The sequence below is a fragment of the Phalacrocorax aristotelis genome, chromosome 6 (assembly GCF_949628215.1).
Source record: "Phalacrocorax aristotelis chromosome 6, bGulAri2.1, whole genome shotgun sequence".
NCBI classification, from domain to species: domain Eukaryota; kingdom Metazoa; phylum Chordata; class Aves; order Suliformes; family Phalacrocoracidae; genus Phalacrocorax; species Phalacrocorax aristotelis.
Genome location: NC_134281.1, coordinates 8,506,047 through 8,526,510, shown reverse-complemented (window position 1 = coordinate 8,526,510; position 20,464 = coordinate 8,506,047). Strand labels below are relative to the sequence as shown.

General features: G+C 47.6%; 1 protein-coding gene across 5 annotated transcripts in view; it reads right to left on the bottom strand.

The window, feature by feature from the left end:
* The window catches only part of ADAMTS9 (ADAM metallopeptidase with thrombospondin type 1 motif 9), an 85,553-nt gene extending 65,390 nt beyond the window's left edge, over positions 1-20,163 (bottom strand). For 3 of the 5 annotated variants that reach the window (XR_012661011.1, XM_075095765.1, XM_075095764.1), the window contains exons 1-9: positions 19,679-19,907; positions 19,174-19,562; positions 17,678-17,840; positions 4,189-4,475; positions 3,124-3,207; positions 2,900-3,021; positions 2,449-2,489; positions 2,224-2,329; positions 97-243 (exon numbers count right to left, since the gene is read on the bottom strand). Coding sequence is in view for 4 of the 5 variants with exons in the window: in XM_075095765.1 (XP_074951866.1) it covers positions 97-243; positions 2,224-2,329; positions 2,449-2,489; positions 2,900-3,021; positions 3,124-3,207; positions 4,189-4,475; positions 17,678-17,840; positions 19,174-19,562; positions 19,679-19,772 (1,433 nt within the window). In the remaining variant the exon portion in view is untranslated. Of the gene's footprint in view, positions 1-96; positions 244-2,223; positions 2,330-2,448; positions 2,490-2,899; positions 3,022-3,123; positions 3,208-4,188; positions 4,476-16,221; positions 16,356-17,677; positions 17,841-19,173; positions 19,563-19,678 lie in introns of those variants that run through there. The other 2 variants (XM_075095766.1, XM_075095767.1) reach the window with 2 other exon arrangements.
* Positions 20,164-20,464: the final 301 nt, after the last annotated feature.

Here is a 20,464-nt window from a genome sequence, read left to right as displayed (position 1 = left end):
AAACGCTGCATGCTACGATTTCAGATTAACTGATGAGCCCCATGGGATGCATGCACATGTCAAAACAGACTAACACATGCATATGCAAGGCCTTACTCCAGAAATTCAGTGATGTATTTCCTACTGCATTTTGACCACATCCAGGGATTGGTGTAGAAGTTCAGTGTTGGTGCCATGACGTGTTGTTGATTTTTACCTCCGTCTTCTTTGCACTTATGATTGTCATCATGTGGCATGTTAAATCTGAGAGAAAAACAGCAGCGAAAAGTACAGTCGGTTAAGAGGCAAATGTCAAGTATTGAATATAGCAAGCGCAACAGCAGGAACTAAATGTAAGCAAACCCAAGAATTTTTGCTAGATATGCTACTGACATCTATTACAGAATACAAGTATTAATATGCACATATTCATGTGTCAACAAGCATTGCTCAAACTGAGTTCCTAACACTTGTCTCCAAAAAGCTACGCAGGACCCCGGTAAGCTCTCCACACCACGACTGCATATATTTAGCCAGACAAGTGCTTGAGAGAGCCTGGAGTAAGATTCAATTCCAGCTGCAGTTTCCTTTTCAGCTGATGGTCGCGATCCTACGGGCAGGCTGGAGTTTGGCCCCACCTTCATAAACATGGCAAATTCTCTGGAACTGAGCCAAAAAGCCACAAGTTGATCTGGGGGAAATATGCTTCTGAAGGGGAAAAATGACTGGAGCCCACCGACCACCGCTGCCTGAAGTCCCTTGTGTACATAGGCAGCACCCTACATTGGCTGCAAAATGTTCTCTAACGCAGTTGAATACCTTGGCCCACGCTGATCCCTCATGCTGTTGCCTAAATAGGGTTGCACCTGGGATAGACTTGGCTCCTATACTTTATGTGGTAAGTTTACAAAATGCCACCAAGCATCAATATCAGCAGAAACCCACGCGAAGTTTGCAGCACATGACATTGAAGAATGCAGCAAATACGCTAACGGAGACAGAACAGCTTAAAGCGCTTTGCTGTTTGAAGTGGAGAAGGGGAAATGACCCGGTGTGATCCTGCGTTCGAAGGCTGGGGAGTTTATATCCCATTAAGATTACTTCCAATGAACCACCTTTTCACTCTGCTCCCTGTAAAAGAGCAAAGAGGCATTTCCTGCTCGGGAGCGCCGCTAACCCCTCCAGCAGCTCTGGGGCAGCATTAGCGAAGGAATTAGCCACAGGTTAGGTGTGGGGAACACCAAACCTTCCGGGACTTTCTGTCAGGAAATCTCATTTAAACAAATACTACTGTGGTTAAAAATAGACCATTTCAGCCAGCTCTCCATGAAAAAAAAAGGGAATTTAAAACAATGAGATCTGTTCCTGAGCACTTATCCATCCTACACCTACAGACTTCCACTGCAAACTAGGCATGAGGTGGTTTGGGACTGAACCAGCTGCCTAAGAGTTGTAGCTGGCAGGTAAAGGACTATGTGATCGGAGCTGATTTTTCTCACTACCACTTTCAAGAAAAGTCAAAATCAGTTAAAAGAAACTTCCACTGGAGAAGGTGCATCTTGAATGACAGCATCTTTTCTGAGGATGTCCAGCAGCATGAGATTTTCCCTCATGAAATAGTTCAGGAGGTGGGTCAGGCTCACTTATACCTCCTGATCACCTGCCAGACGCCCTGGGTAAATTCTTCCCTTCACATGCAGCTGCTGTGCTGCCTTCAGTAGCACCACGCATGCTATGGTGGGACAAGCTGTGGCAGGCTGAGGACCTGCTCTTGGAGGAGACTTCAGTCCCAAAGGCCAGGTGAGACGTGCCCGTGCCCCCCTCGGCCTGGTCGTCCTGAGGCACCCAGCACCTCCCAGCTCCAGCCAAAATCCTGGCCAGTCCCAGTGGCTTGGCCAGGACGTCATGGCTGCTGGGGCAGGTCCTGCTGACGTCCACACGTAGATGTGAGAAGATGCAGTAATAATGGACATTTTGTTAGCTCTCCTCTCTTGCTTAGTTGCTCCCCCCCAAAATGTGGGTCTGCTGGTTTTGCTGCTGTCAGATAGGCTCTGGAGCACCCCACCACCTCCCAGAGTCACACCACAGCTTAATCTTCCTTGGTAGTGCATCTCCTACCCAAGTACATTTATCTCTTCTCAGATAATTAGGCTCAGCAGGTACCAAGTCCTAGCCTGGCTGGCAAGCCCTAGCTAGTATAAATCTTGGGCTATTTAAATATAAGTGTATTTACATAAAACATACACATGGCCAAGTTCATGTGCTATTGTGAAAGCAGTGCTCAGTCCGTTATCTTCACTAATTGAACAGCTCCTGTACGGGTCACAGACAGTGCCCAGCTCTGCCAGACCTAGGAGAGAACAAAGAGGTTTATGATAGAAAAAGAAACGTTGTCCACGGTTCAGCACAGGCAACTAACAATGTCACTACAAAGAAAGGGATTAAAGACAAAGAAAAGGTTTTCCTTACCCAGAGTATCACATTTGTCGTGCGCTCTGCAAATATCCTGTCTGAAAGCAGAACAGACCTGACACATTAATTTTCAATACAGCAGTGAGTTAGAATACAAGCACAAAAATAACAACATCCAAAAGCAATTCTTGGTCCTCCAACGGACCTTCTCATGCCTGTTTGCCACATTGCCCAGTCAGAGTCTGAACCAACTTGCTACCATAGCCAGGGTTTTTCATTTTATGTTGAACCATGGGCAGACCTTGGACAGTCCTGAACCTCTGAAAGTCATCTACCACTATGGTGGACACATTATCCCAATTCTGTTCACGGTTACACTGCTCCCACAATTGCAAATGTCATTGCACCCACATCAAAAAATGAACATTTCCCATAGCTGGATACATTACATGCTCACAGCCCCTCACACATGACTTGGCTACAGTTTTCATGAGAATATTCACCATACCTGGTAACAAGCACGGCTGTATCATGCTGAAGGTGGCTTCCTTCAGGGTGGTTCTGGGATTGCTGCCATTGGCAAAAGTTTTTTAATGTTGTCTGGGCGTTGTAAGATATTGCAGGACCATCCTAATAAGCAACACACAGAAAGCAGGTATTTGAATTATTCATCGCAATGCTCACCAGAAATGCCACTGTCAAACAGAAGGTGAAGAAAACCACTTCCATTACCTGTTCATTATGTATCACGACCAATTTCACAATAACAATATTAATTAAATTTCCAATGCTTGGGTCTTTGTAGATAGAAGCCACCTGTTTCAAAAAGAAATATTCATAATTATTGCTAATATTCAAGGAAACAACCGACTAAGACAAAACATGCATGCTTTCTGTTTTGCGACTGTTTTTCTCCTGAGCTTCTCTTCTGCACCACTCAATTCTCAGATGCTACCTGGAGAGACCTCCTGCTTGAAGCAAAATTTTAGAATGAAACAGATCTGCCAGAATCACAGAAGCCCAATATTTCCTTTTGCTTTAGCACAAATTTCACCAAATTACAGGATCACGTTGCTCTGAGATAAAATGACCACCAAAAAGACTCTCAAAGGCAACTTATTCTCTCAAGTGGCTCATTTTGACATGGACAGTTTTAGACCACATTCATGGTACTTCTACCTTTGAATAGGATGAGAATCCCTCCAGGGACACAACTATGCTGGATACTCACTTCCAGTCACTCTTTAACTATGGAGTTGCCTGTTTGGGGACTGCACGACTGCATCCTAGTACCGGCAGCTACTAAAACGCTTGTCCTCAGCCTGGAAAGCCAACCCTAGCACTACACTAAGGATCAAGGTGACCACAGGCTCCTTCTCCTTGCAGCAGCAAGGGAAGGCAGGCAACTGCATAACCTACTAGCATCAGCCTCTCGGAAGGCACAGTCCCCTCGAAGTACCTTTTTAATTCAGCTGCTATTTCACACGGGCTTAAATAAAAAGAGTACAGGGTGTGGACTAAAGGGCCAGTGATATTTCTTGTGCTGCCTGGGGTTCAGAAAGCTGGAAGGAAGAGGTGTGGGAAGGGTTAGGAAATGTGATGGGGCTAGGAAAGAAGACGACCCAAACCAGTGTTCCCCAGCCAAGTTTTACCAAGCTTTACTCTAATGCCAGCATTATTGCCATGCCTGGCCAAGACAAACTTATGGTATTGTATAAGAATGTAGCATAAAGGGTGCTCTGTGACCACTCAAAAACGATCTGTGGGTGAATCTACTCCCCCTAGTTGAATACTCACTATTGACATTAACGTTAAGACATAGTGCTGTAGATTAGCTCCATGGTAGGCGACCATCCTGCTGTCAGCCACCACCATCACTTCCACAAACCGAGGGTAGGAGAGAAACCTCTTTGTTCGTTTGTGGCTCCTCTTTTCGCTGATGTTCCCAGTCTTGTTGCTATCCGCAGAAAACGAATTCACTTCCAGGCTGTGCTTCAACATCTCTATGTCAGATAATATGCTGCCTTCTGCCCACTGCCTTCTCCAGTGTTTCCGCTTGTTCTTTTTGTGACTGTGTTCATGATCTATAAATAAAAAGCAGACAAAAACTTAAAGCACATTCTGGAGGGAATAAAGTTAGCACCACATGCATGTTATGTCAAAATACCCATCTACTTCAGTGAAGAGTTAGCAGGCTTGCTCCAAACAGCTAACCAACACAGAAGCACTCGGTGGAAGCCCACCATGTAGTCCAACACCTAAGTCTTTTCTTAATTTTGAAAGTAATCTTACAGAAGCCAATGGCACTCAGAGGCGGACGTTCACGTAAAGGCTTCCCTGCAGCAGAGCTGTCCCCTTGCCCAGGCAGGAGGGACGGTGCCTGGGCTGCAGTTCAGTTCAACGCAACGCGAGCCCAGTGATGGTAATTAGCCACCGCAGCGGCAGCGTGAGGATTCTGGGCACGTCCAAGGTGGCCAGGAAACCACAGGAAACAAAGGTCCAAATCCTGTATTTCTAAGTCAGGCATGAAGGACGGCAGGATTTGGCCTTCATAGCGAAGCAATTATATATGATTTATTTCTGTCTCTAACAATAACATGGCTGGGCTTCAATTCCCCCCCTCCCTTTATTATTCTGTGCTACGGGAATGGTAAAGGTCATCTAATAGCACAGCTGCCACTGGCTAAAGAATAGAATTCAGGAAGTTTCACATATACCGCTTTTGATATTCAATTAGGCCAAACATAAAAGCAGCCTGAAAATATACTCCATGCTGATACAAAGACGACAAAGTGAAGAGGGAGAACAGGCAAATAAAACATATGGAACGTGTACAATTAAGATTTACCATCTGATTAGTATGTAATTATAGCATTATTTAAATGTAAGAGCAAAATCAGTCTTATTTGATGGCACTTAATTTTTAATCAGTTCATCATAGGAAGTAGCTAATTGAATGTGATTCATCCATGAGAGACTGTTCGCTTCTGCATTTAATATAAAGCCAGATCTGAACTACTCATCTAAGACTCCAGGCTACAACCCTCATGCTCTTTGTAGCTTTAGTTTAATATTGTCATGGTGGTGAAAAATATCACATTTCCTTATCTGACCCACTGAGTAGGTTAGAGGAAGCACAATATTAGGGAACAAAGGAATATTCAATGCTCAAACAAGATTGAAACGATAGGAAACTTCTTAACTATTTTTCCTGTATAGTTTCCTTTCAGGATATTTTGTAATAATTTCCACAAAAAGAAATATTAATACATTCTTTAATATCAAGGCAAGCAAACGGGGTCAGCCAGCCTCTACCTATCTGAAAAATGCTATCCTTTTGCCCTATATGTAAATAGGCAATAGAGCATTTAAGAATTAAATCCTGTTTACTCTGTGCTACCCAAGTCCTACGAATTCCCCTTTCTTGGTATAGTCCAGACCACCTTAATACAGCTGAGAGTCTGCAGTTATTTCAGTAAGAATTTGAGAAAGCCAATGGCATTTGTGGTTATAATTGGATTGCCCTAGTTCCTCTGCACTAATCAATGCCCTTGCGTTGGCAAGGTTGTGCTCTCATGCTGGCACAGTTTTGTGGGCAACCGTGACATTATCCCGACTCATTCAGTGCCAGTCAGCGCGGGAAGCCAACTATGCATACAAATAACTTAAAGGTGAGAAGACGACCAGACCGAGGAGAAAGTGCCTCAGCCCTTCACCCGGTTTCCCTCCTCTCTGTGCCTTCAGCCAGTCACTTAAATTTCCCTTTTAAATAACTAACTTCCAAAAGAAGCAGGTGCTTAAGGGAAAATGCATTAAGGATGGGGAGATGCTCAACAGGGCTCGAGCAAGGCTGAAGGCAAGGATGCTGTGTGAAGGCACAGCTCTGCGCCATCAGCCACTGTGGCTCTGCAGAGCCCCAAATGGGACCATGGGGCTCAGGTGTCTTCTCCTCCAGCCAGCCTTGCATGGGGAGGTTAGATAGCAAAAGAAGAGGGAAATGCAAAGGATTCTTTGAAGAGACACCTGTTACACAGGAGGTGTTTAAAGAAATTAATTGACATTCACCAGGCTTGCACTGATACCCTGCAGCTAGTGTTGTCACACACTCAAAAAAATAAATACTACCCCAAAACCAGAGAGGTCCACATGAAATGCCAGGTCTGGTTCTGAGAGTCCCCACCTGACCCACCACACAGGAGAACGAGAGCCCAGCACAGCCAGGTACAGCACAGAGGGAAAACTACCTTTCTTTCTGTTGCAGAGAGCTGGCATGGTGTCATAGAATCATAGATGCATTTAGGCTGGAAAAGACCCTTAAGGTCATCAAGCCCAATTGTTAACATAACACTGCCAAGCATTGGTACAGTCTCTCTGCGCTTCCACTGTCCAGCACACAGATCAAGTCGGCCACATCATCCCTTCAAAAACCAACATATTTTTTCCACATATGAAGTCACTCCAACACTTAACACCATGCTATTTGGACAAGTCGCATATAGGATGTTTGCCAGCCAAGTTACTGTAAAACCAAGCACAAGCAAGCAGGGATATATCGCATGTAAAGCCACTCCTGGACTTTGATAGGAGTGAACTGTTATCTTCACCCATCTTTCTTGCATATAACTACACTCAGAGATGGTGCACATTCAACTGTAAAAAATTAAACACTAATGGCAGTGCCCTCCTCTCAACCCATCCATAAAACCCCCACCAGCATTAATGGGAGTTGCATACAGGCACTGCCAGTACTCCGTGTGCCTGATGCTGTTGATAACTTGCTCCATTACAACGGCCACACCAGAAATGCTCTTACTAAAGGGTGTTGCATATTGTCATTTAATCAAGCGGAAGTGAAAATCTCTCATGTTACACAAGAAAACTGCAGTTTTACAATGACAGTTTCCTGCTGCCACACACAACACCGAAACAGAGTGTGACATTTTTCCACCTGGCTTTACTGTTTTTTTCTATTGTCTTACTATATTAACAGAAATCGAGAATGAAAATGGTTTGCTTGGCAAGCTCTCAGCCTCTGCAAATAACCTGAAAAACATCTACCTACCCATGGCAGTAATCATATGGGTGTAAGTAACAAAACATTTTCTCTAATTTGCAGGAAAAACAAAACCCCAACGAGGAGACAAAACTTTAAAACCACGCAAACTACAGATCAATAACTCAAGTACTAGGCAAACCTCTGTACTGATTCACCAGTTAATATTCATTTAAGAGGTGGCTAAAAGGGTGCTAGAATATTGTCTATTTTACTGCTTGCTTTACCAAGACAGCCTATGGTGTCTTAGACAGACATGGAGGTGTATGTTCTTTTTTTTTCTGCTTGGTTTCTTCTTTGTTACGTGGCACTTAAAAAGGAGACTCAGTCCTGCGATAGGGGTATCCCTTCCTGATGGCATCTTCCCACCCATGCCATTTATATTTGCTTGCGCAAGAAGCCTCAGCCCAGAGCCCATTGAGCTGATTTATGGATGATTCCTGCTGATTAATGGACTTTGGATCTATCCCAAGGGAGAGGGCAGGGGAGACTCAGGCCCTACGCAACCACTTTGCCTGCATGAAAGGGTAACAGGGCAGAGCCAGGGACTGCTTTTGAAATAGTAGCTATTGTTATGCTAAAACCAAAAATATAAAGAAAGAGCGATCGCTTATCCCAACAGTTCTAATCCTTTCCATTTCTACATTAACTTGTCCTTGGAATAGAAAGCAATTTGTACAATTAAATAAGACATGTGACAATGCAAGCAATTCCAGTTCAGCTCCAAGTTCAGGAGAGCTGCACATAGCAGGGCAAAAAAAAAAAAACAAACAAAGAAGCAAAAGAGGGAAAGCAAGAAAGGGAAAAAATTAAAATCTATTTTTTGAGCTAACAACATTAACAACCTCACCCTGCTAGAAAAGGAGCATGGTCCTTCCAAACCAACTTACTATCATAGGTTTTCTGAATGTGCAACCTAGGGTTTTTAACACAAAGTTTGCTGCTCAGTGGTTGGCCTGTAACAATCCTAGACCTACTCTGATCCGGCTGCACAGATGATAAGGAAGTTTGGAAGTTAATTATTTATTGCACACCTCCATAAAGCAGATCAAAATGCAGTTGAGCTCCCTCCAGGCAGTCAGTCGGCATGTGACCTGCCTACCTCGATTCGAGCAGGAGCCATGGCAGCAAAACCTGCCCAAACGGTTTGGTACAAGCTCCATCTACAGTCAGCTGGTCCGAATTTGCTGCCTGTAGCTGGTACAACAGCGGCCACTGAAGTGACTGCCATCACTTTGAAAAGAGAGGCAAGAGGCAAAATGGATTTTCTTCATGCAGAGGTCAGACTGGTTGAAGTCAAAACACATTTTTAGGCTCTTCTTGCCAGGAAATGGGATGGAAACTGGTTCGTCTTTAGGACCCAAACAGGTCCTAAGCTGGACTAGAGGATTTTTCTAGCCTTGGGTCTGTTTTAAGTATATAGTTATAAGTTTTATATCTCTGCCTATCTTTCAATATATCTACAGATATATTTGCAAGAGGGCAAATTCTCACCTCTGTTACTGTCGGTATGCTGTTGTGGCCAGCATAACCCAGAGCTGAACACTCCTCTGATGCCAGCAACTTCTCACCCTGCTCAGACAACAGCCAGGTAACGTAATGGGGAAGCAGCGACTGTCTTGCTCTGCACCAGACTGAGACAACCAGTCCTACGAGCAGGACCAGTCCTGCCTTCCCTCTGGATAGCCCCTTGACTGTGCCACTGGGGCTGCTGCTATAGCTAGAAAGGGAAAATTCTCTTTATTGATAGAGGTGAGATCAATGACCTACATCAGAAGGGGAATGAAGGATCTGGGCCAGCCAGGATCCAAAGAGAAAGGTATTTTGCACTGAGGGTAAAAGTGAAAGTTTGCTCAGTTTATCTGATCTCCAAACTGGAAAGTATTCAAATACAAATCAATTTGAACCCACTTAACAGAGAGATCAACTGGAGTTTCAACCTTCATCGGCAAGAGCTGGACAAAACTGCATACATCAAACTTTCATGGTTGGAACTAAAGAAAATGCAGTGAAATATCAAACCTTTCAAAGGTGCCACTATTAGAGCAATATGAAGGAGAGAAACTTTAATTTTCCACACATTGTTCACAATTCCCTTTGAATTAGGAAACAATCTGGGCTCAAAAGGGTTCCCTCCCAAAGGAGAATCAAAATATTGGGCTTCTACAAAAAAAGTTTTCTTTGCTACTAAGAGAAATGTTTGCCCTCCTGACCCAGGCACACCTGCTCGTTAATTTTCTTGCCTTCCTCCACTTTGAATTTGCACATACACTTTTCTTAGTAGCTTCCCAGATGTCTGACTGGAGCAATGTTCAGATCCTCAGTAAGGTCCATGTCCAGGAACACCTGCTGCTGAAGTCAGCTGAAGCACAGAGACTGGGATTTGTGTTTGTAATATGTGAAAGTACTCTAAGACCAGCAAGCAATGCAAGCAACAACTGCAACATGAGCAGTTTAGACTGGCATGAAGCATTGCTGATAACAAAATCAGCAGTCCCACCTCCATTCACCCACTGCAGCCAGTGCACCAGAGCAAACTGGGTGCTGTCTTTGGCTATGGTGGCTCCATCCTTGGAGGTGCCAAAGCTCAAGGTGATGCTGAATCCACCTATGTCTTTCAGGATAGTCCTGCCTATCTTCCTGCTGCTTGAACCAGAGTGCTTGAGAACCGTGGACTTGCAGTTGGCACCAATCAACTTCCCTTAGTAAGAAAATATTCTGTCTTTATAACACGCAAACACCAAAGGCCACACACACACTAGATGTTTCCTTTCCTGATGATGTATGTGAGAATGCACTCTAGGTTTAAAGAATTGTTTTCTGCCTAAGGTAAAAAGTTGTATGTGAAGGCTATCAATTTTCCACAGCAGACAGAAACTAGATTAATGAACAAAACAATAAATTGCCTCTTTAAGAAAGCAGATAGTAACATGCGAGCAGTGCATGTGGTGGAAAATGATTCAAAAATCATCTTATAGACAAGATAACTAAATAACTCATCTCATAACTGCAAGGCACAAAAGCACCATTGAATTGATACAAAATCGGTTTAAGGTAAGGCTGACAGAAAGTCACAGTGCTGAAAAATCGCTGATACAGTTCCATAATCCAGTGGTTTGGGAGGAAAAATAAACTAGACCTGTACAATAACTAAAAAAAAAACTATGGCAATATACCCTTGAAAACCATCCTGACACTAAGGAACAGTTTGTTAAAGCATATCCCAGTGTTTCACCTATGAGTAGACACATATCTGAGCCAGGCTGTGGGTCAAACCAGTACAGATACACCACAGGCACACTGACGTGCACCGGTGGCATTTCGGCACATCAGGGAAACAGCCAGGGCTGCTGCCTTGTGTGCTGCCTGGGCTAACTGAACCTACTTGCCTGCAGAGCTCTGGAGGCTGCACTTGCTGAACCTGACTTCTGCCTTGCGAGCCACCTGAGCACCCAAGCTCCTATGCTTCTTTGCTTGCTCTTAATGCAACTTCCAATGCATAACAGTCGCAAGCACTCTGACGTGTTATCGGCACTCATATCCAGTGATAACTATGAAGTACCATGCCAACAAGAACAACACTGAGATCACCACATCTTCGGACTCAGTAAAAGATGAGAAAAAATATCCGATCAGAAAGAAAGAAACTTTGCCTAGCAATTGGCCACAGGGATACTGATAATGACAGTACAGGCACATGGGAAGAGAAGTCACAGAATAGTCAGCCTGTTTATTTTCAGTAGCCTATGCCATGGGGTACAGATGAAAAGTACCAGAGTGACACCTCCCTGCTTCTCCCACCTGCCCTTCAGCACATGTCCACACAATGTAAAAGTAGTTGCAGAACTGCAAACCGCAAATATATCCATTCTGATTTCAGGAGAACAATTTAACTCCATTCATTTACCATGTCCAAGTTGCAAAACAATAACCAATCAATAATAATTTGTTTAGACACAATCTTGATCTTCCACCCTTACGGACTCAAACTTTCTTTCCAGATAGATGCTTGACACATTTTCAAGACTCAAAGTAACAACAACAAAATGCATGCACCTTCCTTATAACTCACACTGAGAAATTTTCACACAAAGCTGCAATTATGGGATGCGTATCATTGGCTGCAAACAATTTTTTTAACTGAAGCCTGTCTAGTATCTTATTTCACTTGCCAACACCACAGCAAGATAGCACAAACATTACAGCCTGGTCCCTTTCCCAACTCAGTATGGGAAAAGATTGTGTTTGACATCCCAGGCCCACTTGACCAAGTACTAGTTGGCTGTTACTGTGCTGTTACCTCAACAGGAAGCCAGAAATAGAATTAATTACATTAGCATATGGGACTTGTGACGTAACTCTCTCGTTCACTGTTTTTGGGAGGGAAGGAAACCTGAAATAATTACTATCTGACTATAAATTACAATTCACTTCCTTAAAATGAGAAACTTTTCTGCGGGAAAGAACGAAGTCAATGTTTTACCCTGAGGCCAAAACCAAAGCTGACAGCTTAAACAGATTTTTCAAAGAGCTCAAGGATTGCTCAACCTGGAAGTAAAGGCTTAGGAAAAGCTCCCTGCAGATCTTTTGCAACCCCACAGCTACTTGAGACCCAGCAGTACAGAATTTGCCTGAAGACCTGCCTGGAAACCAGACACCTAGAATGTGAAATACTGCTGGATGAAGGACTTGAAAACCAAAATAAGGTCACAGTTGGAAGCAAGACAAACAGTACAAAAGAAATAGCAAAAATACAAAAGGGCTCTAGACCAACAGCTTGACTGCAAAGGATCTGGGATTTCATCATGGACTGCTCACAAGAGTACAAACATCAAGTCCAGTGGAAATGGCATTCAAAGATTCTGCTTCAAAACTGCTATAAAATAAGAATGTAACATATATAAATACTCGAAAAACAAGTATGATATTCTCCATCTGTGGCCTGTTTGGCCCCGTTCCTGACCATTGCCATTTCTAACCCTGGGTATACACCTCAAACCACAGCTCGGGCAGCAGCAAGAGCTCATCACCCACCTTGCGCCAACAAGAGGCCACCTTACTGGGAAAGGGACAAAGTCAGGCTTTAGCCACAGTGCCAGACCCTCGACGCTTCCCCCCAGGTCACCTCCCTGGTCACAACACTGATAACACCTTAAGAAATCCACACCCTGGCAACCTCAACCTGGCCACCCTTTCCCAAGCATGTGAGAACACGGTGGCAGGACCAGCTCCTGCTTGTGCCACGGATTCACCAATGACTTCCCATGCAGCTGAGTAGCACTGGGAGAGAGATGACAACCATCTGTAAGGGCTGAGTGGGCTGGTGCTAGCTGTCATGCAGCAGCAGGATTGCAATCATTGAGCTGGCAGCACCAGGCATTTGCTTGCTCAATACATAGGGCAGCACTCCTCTGTTCTGGTGGTTCCTCAGTGCCACATTCAGTGGGAAGGGTTGTTAAAGTTACTATGAAAGCGTAATCTATTACAAATTACTCATTAATGCAACTGAAAAATCAGTGACATATTACTGATTATGCCTGTGTCACACTAGTTCAGTGGCAAGACTTGGTTCATGCTAACGATTTGTCCTGTGCTTCTTATAGCAACCTTCTCAACACAACTTACACACAGCTGCTTTTCTCCTTGTCACCTGGATGAGTACATGGGCCTTGCCTTTTTGGAGCTGCTGTGCCTGGCCGCACACATGCTGCCTCCCGAGTACTCAAACTGCTTTAATGCCTTGCAACTAAATACCTGGTTGCAAATTTGAGACCCTTTTGTGTCCATTTCTGGCAGGTACTGGGAGATGCTAAGACTCCAGGCTGTGCCCAGCGGCCATCTGTGCTGGTAATGCTTGGTGGTTTTTGGAAAGCAACCTCAGCAGCTGAATCACTGGGCCTTCCCACCTCTGCCAGCAGCGGGTGGGGGCACAGCCCACTCTGCGCAGGTAAGATCTGCACTCATCTGAGCCCACTTCCAAAACCTCGCCGCAGCAGCACGAATTGCTGGAAGGCCTCTTTGCTGGCTACGGCCCTTTGGCTCTCCTCCAGAAACAGAAAAAGCTCTAATCATCTTCCTACTAGTTTGGCATTGTCAGAGTGTTATTGCTGCTTCTGCATGAGGAGTTTTGCCCGTGGTGGATATTCCCGCTTTAAGCGCTCCCATTAATGAGCCAGGACTTTGTGCAAGATCCTCACACGCAGCCCCAGAGCCCACATCTGACACCAGCCTCAGGACAGGCATGGCTGACCAGCAACAAGTCATGGGAACAGGTAGCACTTGTCATATATTCGGTCCTTGATTTATTCATCCCGGCCACAGATGGGTCTTGAATATAAAGGAATTATGAAAAATGAGGCAAGAACAGGGAGGTGTTTGACTAATGAAGCTGGGAAGGAAATGGAAAGCACAGATCAGGAGAGCAGAAAATGAACGCAGTGGCAACAAAGAAGGAGCTGCCCAAAAGAGTTCATTCAGGAGTCCTGCACCAGGGTCACAGTAAAAGCTGCAAGGAATTTGCAATGTCTGGAGCAATGAAATAGCTGAGCATGCAGCAGAAGTGGGGAGACAAGAAAGCCCAACTCTTGCACTTATACTCATGGCCAGAGGGCAACTGTGGCTCAGTGCCACCAGGCAGGTGGAGGCCATGTCTGTCTCAGAACAAGGGGTGGCCAAGAGACAGATTGATTGGGTAAATATTCAGTAAAAGGCTGAAGCTATTACAAAACCCAACAAAACTGGAAGGGAAGAGCTCCAGAGAAGCCCACAACCAAAATATATGCATAAACATATCAATGACAAAAACATGGGAAATGTGGGAAAAAGGAGAGGCAGCAGAAAGGGACACAAGACCCAGAGCAAGAGGTGGCCTGAAGTGGTTTATTTAGGTGATGATCAGAGGCAGTGTCCTGTTGGCACTTGGAGCTGGACATCTCCCTGCAAACCTTCGGGGTTTCACATGGAAACCAGTGGGTAGGGCTCTCTGGTCTGCTCCTGGCAGGAAGTCAGACTGGATGGGAGGGTTGGAGAGCTGCTGCTGGCCTCCCAGAGCCGGCCGGCATGGTGACACAGCTCCCCGCAACGCTGCAGGATGCAGCTACGCGCCTTTTATCATTGGAGTCAGATTGTTCCTCCACGGGGAGCAGGAAAGCTCCGCTCTCCAGCTTCGCAATAAGCCACTTCCTTTTTTTCTTTTTTTAGGATCAGAATTTCTTTTCTCTTCCTCCTCCACCTCAAAAAAGTGGACATTTAATAATTTGGATCAGAAGAGCTTGCTATCATGAAGCGATGGGTGGTAGCGGCGCTGCACCTAGTGACATCATGCTGTCAGCCTGGCCAAGTCTTCATCCCGTCAGGGCTATTCAGTAAAACACAACTAATTATTCTACCAGATCCTCGACCAGATGACAAATTGATTCACGGAACTAACTAAAAGAAGGGAAGGAGGAGAAATTGCACCATTTCCTATGGCTGAAACTACATTAGCCTGTTACCCCAAGGAAAACTGTGTCAAAAGTTTTTATTGCGGTGGTTGAGCTATACACCAGACACCTGAAGTACATTGCCAGGAGACCCTGGTGTTGTGCTGTGAAAGTTCATGTGCAGAGCACAGTTTGCATTTGATATCCATCAGCGTTCAGAGGAGAAGGATCTTTTTCCAGAACATCTGCAGAGTATCTCATATGTCAGAGGACCTAAAGCTGTTATCAAAAACTGCTAATTAAAACTTAACAAAAATCAAATACCTGTTTTTCTAAGCTGACCTGAGGATGCTGAAAACTAAAAGTAACACCAGGAGACCACTGGAAATGAAAGCTTTTACTCAGTCTGCTAATCAACTCACAAGAGAAACTTTTCCCGGACACTGCAAGAAGTCTATAATTACATCATCATGGCAAGGGCACACCAGTATGTTGCTTATTAATTATTTCCAGGAAGAAGACTATCAGAAAGCCATTCTTAATAGCACCACTGCTTGGCAATGTGGTCTCCCTTGCTCACTGCAGGGTGGGTACTTAAGATTTCCTTCACATGAATTCCCCCTTTGAGCAAATTTCAATCCCTGCCAGAAGTGTGCAATAAAAACACACCTTTTCACATGTTCTTCTGACAAAAGGCTGGATTCGCACAACACCCTACAGCTATAACGAACTCTCAGATCCTGACAAAACCATTCTCCTCTGGCAGGAGTGACAGATACACCCCATCCAAAACAGCAAATGCTGCTAGATTTTGTTTTCCCCTCTGCTCCAAAGACATGAGACACCTTCTCTCCACTAGATGTAACCCCAGGGGGAATGCCAAGGTTCAGCACTGCCCAAGCTGCCCTGCACTTGCTCCTTAAATGAAGCGACCAAGACTTGTTCACCATACACAAATGACCAAAGCATCATTCCCTTTCAAAAACTTGGACAACGGTAAAAGGGAGAGGGAGAGATGGAGAAAAGGACAGGAGGACAAGTAAGACTGTCATGCCTATCTGGAACCCTTAAGCTTGTATTTGAGAGGCAAGACCTCCTCCCTCCACTACATGAAGCAACTGAGATGAGCAAAGAAACAAAGATAAGCCAAAGGCAAAGCATGTTGGACAAGAGGAGGAAGAGATGTACACCACGTAGGTAATATCATGGATGGAGTATCATTCTTGTGAACCACGATCCAGAAGAATAATACTCTAAATAGAAGCTATGATATACATAAGTAGGGTGAAATATAGCAGACTGTTATAACTGCACAGAGTAAAGTCCACAAGCAAATGTCAGAGCCCTCCCAGCTACCTTTGATTCAATGAGTCCTGTGATCTGCTGCTCCGTTCCTCCAAGGGCTACTGATGCAATGTGCCAGATTCCGTGTTTCTTTCCAACTGTTCTGAGTCTCCTGCATCTGATCTCAAAGAAGGGAGCAGAAACAGCTGGAAGAGAGAAACCAGAATGGCATAGTCCAGCAGCAACCCTTGGAAGAACAAACAACGACAGCCTTGTGAGAGGTACCATTGTCCCCCAGCACATATGCTTGCATGTGGACATGTATCCACATGTCTCCTAGAAGAAACACGTGTTGCTAGTGCATCAGCTCTGGTTGGACACAGAGCACCAGAGCATCTTCTGACTTAGCACGTGATGAGTGTAAGCTGAATAGACCAACAGCTCAACAGCATGGTCATGATCCAGTCATGGGAACAAGTCACGCATGCTAAATGCAGTCTAAGTTTGGCACCATGCTTCTCTGTCAGTGGTACTTTCACTCCCTGAGCAACTCCTCCTACTTTGCAGCACGTGAGCGGCTTGCAGCCCACACAAGGGAAGCCAGACAAGCTCTACTCTGTTTAGGTTTTAAAACTCCTGTAGATCTAGCTGCAGGCCAAAGGAGGAGGACAAAACAGCAACTAAAACAGGAGACTGAAAGAATAAGCTTCTTCAGAGACAACTTAGGTATTTCCTTGCCAAAGGAGAGAATTAGTTGTGAAAATCAGGAAGTCAACGAAGCAGAGAGCGGCAGGAGACTGCTGCAGATAACAGGGACAGTAGGAGCAAGGCTATTGCTCACCAGGGCATGTGAAGGGGAGATAAAAAGGCTTGTGCTCTTTCATATGTGCAAAGACTAGAAAGAGGGAGCGAGGAGGTCAGGGAGATGGTGCTGGCAGAGGAAGGGCCATGAGAAAAAACAGCCTTTGAAAATGAACCATGGAAAAGTGATTAATAAGGGAAGAACTGCCAGGGTTGGCATTAGGACCTTCTCATTTTCACTAGAAAAAAATAAGACATTGCAACTAACAGCCAGATTTGGGGAGGGAAGACGAAGAGCACATCAAGATCAAGACAGAAGATGTAGTTTAAAGGACAGTAACAGAATTTTAGACAGAGAGCAAATCAGATTAGGATAGTTAGGAATTACACATAGGAGAAGACAGAAAGCAAGTTTAAAGGCTCATGGGATGCTTAAGGCAAGACAGCGCAAAGGATCTCTTGCCAGCCTTACAGCAGGGATGAAATGGAAACCATAACATTTTTCCTGGCCACAGCTTCCTCATAACCAATTACTAGAAAGCACAGGCACATCACATCCCTCGAGGACAGCAGCACCACCAAAAGCCCAGTCCTAGGCACGTGGTACCATTTCTAGAGGGGTCCCTCAACTCCACGTCCCTTCCGCCCCACACAAGCCTACTAATTACTACAAATTAGTACCCTTTCTTACATGCCAAGACATCAAGGGCAGTAACAAAATGAGTACCTGGAGTATTGCAAGTCTGCCGGTCCCCTGAAGAGTTGGTTGGAGGTGTCCGGTGCCGGTAGACTAGATGTGGTTTATTGTGCTCTTCTTCAAACTCCTGTTCTTCGAGCGACAGCAGCGGCTCTACGAAATAGTCCCCATCATCAGATTTGAACGTGCCTAGCTGAGAGGGACCAGAGAAGAACAGGCGGTCAACTTCAGGTGACGACAAACCACAGAGCAGGACTACCCAACAAAATGAGTGGTTAATGAGGGAGGTGTGTGAGTGCCCAGCTCTGCAGCGACCCCGGCGAAGACATGGGCTGGAGCTCTAGCTCCCGTCACACTGCTTGCACCCATGCCGGGCTGCTCTGCTCCCTGCAGCCATCCCGCTGGAACGTATGGAAAGCAAATTACTAACCCGTAGGCAGGGAGGACAAGTGGAGGATGCCTGCCAGACCCTGTCCCTATGCCAGTGACATTTAGCAAGCCACCCCTGCAGCGTGCTGGAGGCCTCAGTACAGCCCCATCACATTGGCTGGTTTCCATGCAGCAGCTCCCCCGAGACAAGCTTTAAACCCATATGTAAGGACCAGAGGAAGGTATCCAGCCAGTGAAACAGCTGCTTATGAGAAGACACCAACGCTCGTAGTTGCACGCAACTATGAACTTAGAAATTTGGCACGTAAATAAAAGATATCCAAGACAAGAAACATCCTGCAGCCATCCTAGATGGGAATCCCATCCTGGATGGGAAGCATGACCAGTAACTGGGAGGGATGCCTGCCTGGCCACACACATGTGCACTAGCCTGGGTGAACACGGTTATGCGGGAGAGCTCCTGGACCAGATGGAGACCAGTAGAGACCTCCCAGAGGAGCCCCTGGGACAGGCACCCCGGGGTGCTGGAAGACACCAGGGCAGAGAGGCAGGTCAGCCCTGCTGGGAGCTTCTGCTCTGCCCTTTGCCAATATCCCCCTGCACAGAAGGGCACCAGGACGGCAGGAAGGGCTGCCAGGAGGCCCGCCTTCATCACTCCTCGGGCCATGCTCCTGCCCCAGGATGCAGAGCGGCTCTGGGGTCAGCGCTGCTGGGGAGCCCCCAGTCATCCCTTTGCAGCCCTGGTCGGCACCCCGGGGGCAGGAGGGTATCCATGCCCGGGCTCTGCGCCCTGCTCCCACCTGCTGATCTCCCCCCGCCCCCATGCGGGGTGCCTCTGGGTGGTAGTTTTTCCCCCAAAACCCTCGGAGCACGGGGGGTTCTCCCCGCTGTCGGAACCCGACGGAATAATAAAAGCGGGGTAGGAGAAACCCCCCGACCGGGGCGATCCGCAGCCGCCAGCCCCATCCCTCAGCCGGGAGGCGGGGGAAAGGGGCCGTCCCCATCCCTCTGCCCACCCTCCCTCGCCCTGCTCCTCCTCCTCCTCCGCGCTTCCGCCCCGGCGCGCCGCCGCTGGGCGCCCGCCGGGGCCGGGGCCGGGGCCGGGGCCGGGGCCGGGACACCCTCCCGGGTCTCACCATCCCGGAGCAGAGGCTGATGACGGCGGTGTGCCGCGGGCGGGCGTTGACGTGCCCCCGGTAGAAGCAGTGCTTCACGTCGGCGTCGGCCGCCTCGGCGTAGAGGCGCCGCTGGTCGGCGGCGGGCTCTCCCAGGAGGCTGACGGTGAAGAGCGGGGCGATGAAGGCCGAGCTGGCCGTCAGGTTGAAGAGGAACTGCTGCCCGAAGGCGGAGAGCCTGTAGTGCGCCTTGGGGGAGGCGGCGGCGGCGGCCGTCCAGGCGTCGGGGGCCGCGCTGGTGCTCCGCCGCCGCCGCCTGAAGTGGACATCGGTGGGGAAGGGCTCGCCAAACTCATTCACCCGGGTAGGAGTCACGATCTCGTACTCGCTGAGCTTCTCCAGCAGCTTGGCTGCAAGGGAGGAGAAGCACATGCCCCTGAGCGGGGAGGCCGAGCCCCCCGCCCCCTCGGGGGGGGGGGCGGTGGCCCAGCACCCCCCGGCCCCCCCCACCCCAGCGCCCCCTTACCTTGCCTGGGGTGCAGCTTCTGTCTCCTCGCTCCTATCCTCAAGCCGTCGATGAAGAGCGTGGTGAGTGCCAGCGCCAGCGGCGCCAGCTGCATGGTGCTGCGCGCAGTCCTCAGAGGAGAGCAGCCTTCCCCCGCTTCCCTCGCACTCTTCTTCTCCTCCTTCTTCTTGCCTCCCTTTCCCTTTTTTTTTCTTTTGGTGGGTTGGGTTTTGTTTGTTTGTTTTTGGGTTTTTTTTCTTCCCTTTCGCCCCCTTTCCCCCCGCTGCCCGCCCCCGGAGCGCTGCCGGGGGAAGGCGCCGGAGCCGGGCGGCGTTAGGGGCGGGCGGGCCGGCGGGGCGCGGGGCGCCGGGGGCCGCGCATGGTGCGCGGGGGCGGACGGGCCGGGACCGACGGGCCGGGACGGGGGACGCCGGCCGGCCGCCCGCCTGCCTGCTCTCCCTCGCTTTCCGCCTCTCCCCCCGTCGGGCTGGTGGACGGGGCGCTCCCGGGAGCCAATTTAAGGGGGCGGGCTCCATAGATCAAGCAGGAGGAAAGATCCCGCCCTGCAGGAGCAGGGACAGCCCTTCCTCCTCCTCCTCCTCCCACCCCCCCCCACCCCCCCCCCCCCGCTCCCAACATGTCACTTTCTTTCATTCCCGAGGAACGCCGGAATCGCCAGTTTTCGCCAAGAAAAGCCCTCGCTGTGGCCCCGCCGCCCCTTGGCAAAGGGGCTTTAAAGCCGCGAAGTGGCCGGGGCAGAGCGGCACCGGCTGCTGCCCGGTCCGGGGGCAGGAGCCGCTTTGTCAC